The 8,493-nt window shown below is 36.9% G+C and overlaps 1 protein-coding gene across 1 annotated transcript; it reads left to right on the forward strand.

Moving 5' to 3' along the window:
- The first annotated feature begins 3,260 nt into the window (after nt 1–3,260).
- On the forward strand, nt 3,261–8,198 carry LOC138870749 (uncharacterized). Its single transcript, XM_070148585.1, has 4 exons — nt 3,261–3,872; nt 3,990–4,116; nt 7,733–7,834; nt 7,906–8,198. The coding sequence occupies exons 1-4, from the start codon at nt 3,261–3,263 to the stop codon at nt 8,196–8,198; spliced, it is 1,134 nt and encodes a 377-aa protein (XP_070004686.1).
- The last annotated feature ends 295 nt before the right edge of the window (nt 8,199–8,493 follow it).

Below are 8,493 nucleotides of genomic sequence, written 5' to 3' on the forward strand. Positions count from 1 at the left end.
GCCTTCAGCTCGAGTGGGAATGAAGAAGGCTTTAAGAAGCGAGATTCCGAAGCCTGAGGTTCGTTTCAAAACCAAGTGGCCCGTAAATAACGCAAATCGATTTTATCTTTAGTTTACCCCTGGATTTTACTGGAATTGTCGTTGTAGTAGATTACTTAAGAAGTAATTGTAAGCAACTCTATTTAATAGAGTGAATTACTAAACAAGATAGATGGTGAATAATCTTCTATAATAAGTTGAATCACAATAATGGTATAAGAATTTAATGCACTATCAATGGGTATAACTTTTTTTATAAACAGGGACCTATATATATAAATATTAGGGAATATGGTTCACACCATTACATATGTCCATATGGACATTTCTTACTTTGCTATTACGGCGCTCAGGCATGTCACTTACGACATTCTGATTTCCTAGGGATGCAAGTTTAGTGCAAACATCTTTACTAAAATACTCTCTTAGCTCCAAAATAAGTGATTTTTTGATTGTCTTCATATATATTAAGAAATTCATCTTTTAACATTAATTAGCAATGAAATTGACCATATCAACATTTACTATCTCTTCACATAAACACTCCTAACAAATACCCAACATTAATTACTCCAAGAGTAATATAGGAAAAAAATAATTAATTCATTCTTGAAATCTGGAAAAATTACTTATTTTGGACCACAAAAAAAAGCAAAAAAATCACTTATTTTGGACCAGATGAAGTATTTAACTAGATAAACAGTTCCTCCATAGTCTAAATGTAAAGCATTAGCTACAAAAAAAGGAGGATAAGTCATAAGCTTAACATCTCTGCCATTAGTCTCTTGTAGAGCCTTCCTAGCAAGCTTGATAGCATCAAGGACAAGGTTAGAGTTTTGGAAGCTCCAAGAAGGTCATTTACAAGATCTCAGGCTAAAGAGTTGCAGATTAAAGTTGCTGGACTTCAATGGCAAATAAAGAAGTTTTTAATTGTAGAGGAAGCTCAAGCCCAAAGGAGATGAACTGTCCAAGTTTTACAATTATTTGGTGTCCCAAATTGAAATCCAAGAGGAGGAAGATTGGATCTTGAAATCAGCCCTTGAAGTCCGCCAAAAGAGCGCAAAATGAGCTTAAAGGAGGTCCAAAAGGTGGTGTTTTAAAAGGAACCCAACTGGAGTCCAAACCAATGACCCAAACTAGTAGTTTTAAGGTTGAAATCTACCCCAAAAGGATTTGGCCACCCACCCTCTTATTTTTAGGGTTTCTTTTATTCCTTAGCAGTCACCCTACCTCATTTTAGGGACTTTTACCCCTATAAATAAGGAGTTCTTCTCATTCATCGAGGTACTTCATTATTAATTAAGAATATTATACTTTGAGAGTTATTTTGAACCTTTGTTACTTATGCTTTGAGATTTATCTTTCAACTTTTACTAGTTCATAGTTCACGGTAGTAAGATAACTTCTTGATGGTAGGCTATAATCTCATGTTTTAGTCGCTTATTACATTCCAATTTACTGTACTTTAATTGAGTTTGAGCTTTAATTGCTAGTATTTTGCACTAATTATGTGTTTTATGCCTTGTATGAGTGATTCCGAGCTATGTAGATGTTATGGAATGAATTCAAGATATTCTAGAGCTTTAATGTCTGAGTAAAAGCCTAAAGATTAAGTTGGGATCGTATTCGGGGATCAACGGATGATAGTGCACTTTAAGAACGAAACGAAGAATCGAGAAGGCATACTGCGCATTGTCCAGTAAAATGCACATAATTTTCAGAAATCCGTTTGGGCTCCACAAAATTTCATTGGAAATCTATTTAACAGGGCTACAACTTTCATGTTTTATATTTTCATAAATTCCTAGAGCTGCGGCGCGTGGTGCAAGTACTTCATCATTCAATCTTCACTCAAAACAAGAGTTTGGATTGTTTTATGTTTTTCTTTGATTTAAACATTGTTGTGATGAATTCCTCCATGTCTATGGAGTAGTTCTCTTTAGGATTTGATGGATTTGGTATTTTGATACTTGTTTGTGAATGTTAACTCTAGTTTTATGCATTGAATCATTTCAGACATTTTAATCATTGCATCTATATTCCTTGTTCATGTAATCGAGAGAGGCATAACTTGTAATATCTTTGCATTATATTTTGTTGGTTGAATTCATTAATTCATCTTAGTAATCGGAAGAAGCTAGTTGAATTGTTGATTAAACCTAGTTAGAAGGATAATTGAGAGAGGTTCTCCTAAAGACCAATCCACTACGAATTCGCGCATATCTTTACCGATCTTAAATTAGTTCATCTTGTGAGGTTGAGACTTAATCGAGAGAGAAGTTTCTACTAAATAATTGAATTAATAACAAAGTGAATTCGTGAGACTCACGTGAACATCAGAAGTGAATTATCTAGAGTTATATCTCAAACATTTGTCTTGCATCTATCCTATCAATCATATCTTCTCCCAATTAATATCTTCCTTTGCTCACTACTTGCGTTTTATCACTAGTCAATAGTTTAGATTCTTAGCTAATTTTAGTTTAAATCATATAAATCTCCATTATTAATCATCTTGGATAGCAATCGAGCTATAAACTATGAAAATATTGTTAAACTCCAATCTCTGTGGATACGATATTATATTTTACTATATTCAACTAGCAAGCATATTTAAGTGTGTGCTTTGCGCTCGTCAAATTTTGGCACAGTTGCTGGGAATTGGAAATCAATAGTGTTCGAAATAGTTTGTAGTGCTAATTTTGGAATTTCTTTTTATTTTTATTTTATTTTCTCTTTCTACGTTTGGTGTTCTTTGACTGTGCGCAGGCTACAGGTTAGATTGGTGCATGACTCTATCTTTTGGGAAAGAAGTGCAACCATACGAACTAGAAATCAAGAAACAACTGCGACAGTTGAGGAAGGAAAGAAATCTCCCTAAGAATATAAAAAAGGTTTGGCAATCCTCAACCAAAGAAAATATGGCTGGAGATAATGATAATGTAGATTTGGCCACGAGAGAGGTAGCCCAACTCAAAGAGAAAGGTGCAAGGGATGTTGAATAAGCAACACTTAGAGATGCAAAAATTGCTTATAAGGAGGAGAGGGCTCGAAGAATGGCTCAGAATCAGCCCTTGGGTGCAGACCAGTTCGGAAACCTAACTCTCGGCTAAGAGACCACTTGGAGATTATGCCAGACTGGTCTACACCCAAGGCTTATCAAGTGTGAGACCACCTCCAAGCAAGGGTTGCTCCAAAACAACTGTGTCTTCAAAAGAAATATGAACGAAGATCCAAACAATCATCTGATGGACTTCGAGGAGAAAATAAACACCTTTCAATACAATGGTGTGTCACAAGGATTGATTAAAACATGGGAGGATATGACTAGAAAAATTCTTGCTAAATATTTCTCCTCAGCTAAGACGGGCAAGTTTAGAAGAGAAATCCATAACTTCTGCCAGAACGAGACCAAAACTGTTTTTGAAGCATGGGAGAGGTTTAAGGAGATAGTACGAAAGTGTCAACATAGCGGAATTGAACTCTGGATGCAACTCCAGGACTTTTGGGATGGATTTACACCGGCCTCACACAGAATATTGAGCAATGCAGCTGGAGGTCCGTTGATGAAAAAAACTCCTGAGGAGATAGTCATTATACCAGATGAGTTATCGGAAGATGCAAATCAGTGGTCCTCTGAGATTTCTGAAAGAAGAAGATCAACGGTTGTTCAAAAGGTTGATGCTAATATATCTGTGCAGGTACAACTTGATGCCATGGCCAAAGAAATAAGGAAGCTGACCTTCGCCTCAATACACAATGAGCTTCATGCAGCCTGTGATATATGTGGAAGAGGACACCCTACTCATGAGTGTCAAGCTACAATGGAGGAAGTAAATGCAATGGGTCAGAAGCACCCCAGTTTTTAATGGAGCGCACCTAGGGGCACAACAAATGCATGGCAATAAAATAACTCCAGATTTCAAAGAGCTCATGATTTTGTGAATTAGACGAGGCCGCAGTTTCAGCCTCACCAATCAAATCAGCCTGGGTTAGAAGATCTTATGAAGTCCTTCATTGGAAAGATAGAAGAGAGATTAGATTCTCATGGTATAGCTATCAAAGAACTTGGGACAGGTTTGCGTAACTTGGAGAGACAAGTGGGACAAATTGCAAATATACTGTCTTAAAGAATCCCAGGTTGTAACGACCCGACCGGTTATTTTGAACACTAGTGCGTCGTTTGGTGGTTTGAGTCTATAAGTAGCTTCAAGTATTATGACTTGTACGTGTGGTCGGAATTGAATTTTGGGAAGATCGAAGTTAATTTGGAAAGAAAATTCTCATTTTGGAAGCTTTAAGTTGGAAAATTGACTAAGGTGTGATTTTTGAGTAAACGACCTCAGAATCAGGATTTGAAAGTTCGAACAGGTTTGTATGATGATTTTGGACTTGGGCGTATGTTTGGATCCAGTTTTGGATGACCTGGGAGCATCCCGACACTTATTGTGGAAAGTTGATACTTTGGAAGAATTTCATGAATTTGGGTTGAAGTGTATTTCAATGTTATCGATGTCTATTTGGGATTCCAAACCTGGGAATAGCTCTGTATGGTGATTCTGGTCTTAGGAGCGCGTCCGGATGTGGATTTAGAGGTCTATATGCCATTTCGAGGTCATTTGGCGAAAGTTGGAAATTTAAAGGTTTTTGGGAAGTTTGACCGGGAGTGCACTTTTTGATATTCGGTTTGGATTCTGATTCCAAAAGTTGGAGTAGGTCTATAATGTCAAATGTGACTTGCGTGCAAAATTTAAGGTCAATCAGACTTGATTTGATAGGTTTCGGGTTCGAATGTAGAAATTGGAATTTCTTAGTTTCATTAGGCTTGAATTGGGGTGTGAATCGTGTTTTTAGCGAAGTTTGATGTGATTTGATGCCTCGAATAAGTTCGTATGATGTATTAAGACTCATTAGTATATTTGGTTGGGGTCCCGGGGGCCTCGGGTGTGTTTCGGGTGTGTTTCGGATCATTTTGGGCAACTTTGGATGCTGATTTTCTGATGTCTGGTGTTGTTCTTCATGTTCACGAGGATCCTCTCGCGTTCGCGAAGAAGGATTTGGTTTCTTGGATTTTGTTCTTTGCGTTCGCGAAGAAGAAAATCTCTGTTGCGCAGGTCTGAATTCGGAGGCTCATATCTCACAATGTATAATGAATTTGGAGATGATCCAAAAATAAAATTTGTAACCCTTTGTGTCTAGTTTTCATAAAGGTAAACCATTTAGCACTTGGATTAGTGTACAAAATGTTATGGCTAGTACACAACAAGCTGTCCGGGAAGATGAAGAAGAAATTTGTGTTGCACATAGCTAAATTTGGCAGCTTATATCTTGAAATCTATAAGGAATTGGGAGCTAACCAAAACATAAAACTTGTAGATCTTGGTGTCTAATTTTCTAAAAGTTAAACCATTTATCATTTGGAGTTTTGTATCAAATATTATGACTATTATACTAAAGGTTGTCTGAGAAAAGTTTGGAAATGGCTTTTGAGAATTTTGTTCATAATGAACGCGATTGGAGGCCCGCAAATGCGATGAAGGGTCACATGGTCAGTGTATAAGTTTGCAAAAATGGGTTTGGCTCATTTCATCTCATTTCCTCCATCGGAGCCGGTCTAGGAGCGATTTTGGAGCTCCATCTTCATCATCTATGTCAAGGTAAGTGATTCCCACATATTGCAAGTTAAATACTTAGATTATATATAGATTTTAACATGAAAATTCATGGAAAATTAGTGAAAATTTGGGGTTTTGGTAGAAAACCTAAAAATTGGTATTTTTTGGATTTTGACCACTAATATGGGCATGAAATTGAGAATTAATTGTATATTTGAGTTCGTGATGTTATGGGTAATGTTTATCTTCGAAAATTTTCCAAATCCGGGCACGTGGACCCGAGGGTTGATTTTATCGACTTTTTGAGCAGAGTTGGAAATTATTGTAGTATACATTTATGGATTTGCACATTTATTGGCTAGTATTGGAGCGTTGGGAATTGGTTTGAGTTGTTGGAAAGACTTGGGAGCCAGTTATGGAACTTCGGAGCGAGGTAAGTTACTTTTCTAACCTTGTAAGAGGAAATTAACCCCATTGGTGAATTAAGTTAATATGTGCTTCTATTCGTGGGGGCTACGTATACACAAGGTGACGAGAGTCCGTACATAGCTACTAATTATGCCTATGACCGGGTAGTTTTAGGTTTACACCATGCCTTGTTGATACCGTTATTTGATTATGTTTATTATTTGCCTTGAAAAGAATTGAGATCGAGTATGCTTATTAAATGCCTTGAACAGAGTTGAAATTGAGGATTTCGAGACATGAAAGTTTTCATTTGAATTTTGTATTTTTGAAAAAGAATTGAAGAATATTATAATAATTTAAAAAATCTATGTGCAACCGCATCACAAATATATTCCACGGGATAAATTTCCACTACTCTTATGGGAGCGGGCCGTTCGTCTCGGCACGTTAATAGATGCATCTATAGTTCGTGTCGTTCGACCCTCAGTAGTACATAATTTATATTTATATTTTGGTTCGTGCCATTTGACCCTCGGCATTGCACATTTTATATTCATATGTTGGATCGGGTCGTACGACCTCGGCATGACTTGCGCATGATAACTATTTGGAGTTAATGATAATTGACATTGCTTTATTGGCTTGGGATATAAATTGTTAAATGTTGAAAAATGAATTTGGGAATTTTTATTAGTAAAGAGAATTGTTGATTATTTTCGATTATTGGATTTTCATCTATGTTATGTATTCTATGCTTAAACATAATATCAACATTTTATTGTTAGCCCATAGTAAGTGTCGGAGTCGACCCCTCGTCATTACTTCTTCGAGGTTAGACTGGATACTTACTGAGTACACGTTGATTTATGTACTCATACTACACTTGCTGCACATTTTTGTGCAGGTGCATATATGCCTAGTGGCCTTGTGGGCGCAAATGCGTGGTTGATGCGGGGGCTTAGGTGAGATGCATCATTTGTTACAATTCCCAGTCAGTAGAGTCTCCTTTAGAGTCATGTATACATTTCCTGGCTAATTTGTATTATGGACAGATACTGTATTTTATCTCACTTCCTAGTTGATGCTCATGCACTTGTGATACCGGGTTTTGGGGGAATTTATGGGTTGTTCAATATTATAGTTGTAAAATTATTATCATTTACTCTATGAATTTAATCACTTATCATTTAATTGAGGGAAATTATGATTTCAAAAATACTAAAATGAGAACCAAGTTAATTATTTATTTTAGGCTTGCTTGGCAGCGGTGTTAGGCGTCATCACGACCTTTAATGGTTTTTGGGTCATGACACAGGTACTCTGCCAGCTGATACTGAGAAGAATCCCAAAGAAACTGTAAATGTTGTGACTTTGAGAAGAGGGCAAGTGTTGAAAGAACCCACTCCAGTCAAAAAGAGGTGATACCTAAAAAAGAAAGTGGGGAGCAGTTGAAAATCGAAGATGATAAAAAGACTGGAAAGAAGAAAATCAAGAAGAGAGTAGAGAAAAAGAAGGAGGAAACTTCAAGAAGGGAGTAATATTATGATGTAAGCAAGAACATGCTTGCTCTAACTTTCCTTAAAAGCTCTACAGAGAAAAGCTGGACAAGCGGTTCGAGAGATTTTAAGATATACTGAGACATGTTAATGTGAATCTGTCATTCACTGAAGTTCTTTCACAAATGCAAGCTTATGAAAAGTTCTTGAAGGAGATCATTACAAAGGAGATAAAGATGGAAGATACCAAGGTGGTCAAGATCACAGAGCATTGCAGTGCAATTTTATAAAATAAACTCTCACAAAAGTATGGTGATCCTGGAGTTTTATCATACCTTGCTCTTTAGGCACTCTCAATTTTGATAAATCTTTATGTGATTCTGGTGCCTCAATTAATCTAGTGCCTTTGTCTATCTATAGGAATCTGGAGAATGAGCTTGGAAAGATAAGGTCTGCACCAATATCTTTGCAGCTGGTAGACCAAACAACTATAATACTCGAGGGGATAGTGGAAGATGTCTTAGTTTGGGTAGATAAGTTTGTATTTCCGGTGGATTTCATAGTGGTAAAGATAGAGGAGAATAAAGAGATACCCCTAATATTAGGAAGACCATTCTTAGCAATGGGTAGAGCATATTAGATATTCATGAGACTGTAACTTTTGAGATGAATGTGGAAGAAGAGGTGAAATAAGAGAAGCCATCTTCAAGTGTTGAGTGGAAGGTGAAGGGTGTGAAAGAAAAGGCCCAGTGAATGAAAAAGAAAAGTGTGGGGTGTACCCCAAAAGGACTGAGAAGAAGCTATCTGCATGGATGTGTGCACTAGTTCGGGCACGTGGAATGGATCCCGACTTCAATTCAGACCCTGACTAGATATTCAGGGAAGTTCCCGTTACCTTATGCTTTTTAATTGTGTGTCATAGGGACATGCCACAA

The sequence above is a fragment of the Nicotiana sylvestris genome, chromosome 6, assembly GCF_000393655.2.
Source record: "Nicotiana sylvestris chromosome 6, ASM39365v2, whole genome shotgun sequence".
NCBI classification, from domain to species: Eukaryota; Viridiplantae; Streptophyta; class Magnoliopsida; order Solanales; family Solanaceae; genus Nicotiana; species Nicotiana sylvestris.

Excerpts from the sequence above, each read along its gene's own strand:
- LOC138870749 (XM_070148585.1), top strand. The coding sequence starts at position 3,261 with ATGAACGAAGATCCAAACAATCATCTGATGGACTTCGAGGAGAAAATA. Across the intron at positions 3,873-3,989 it reads GTCAAGCTACAATGGAGGAA|ACGAGGCCGCAGTTTCAGCC; the intron begins GTAAATGCAATG and ends TTTGTGAATTAG. Across the intron at positions 4,117-7,732 it reads TATCAAAGAACTTGGGACAG|TTCTTTCACAAATGCAAGCT; the intron begins GTTTGCGTAACT and ends CATTCACTGAAG.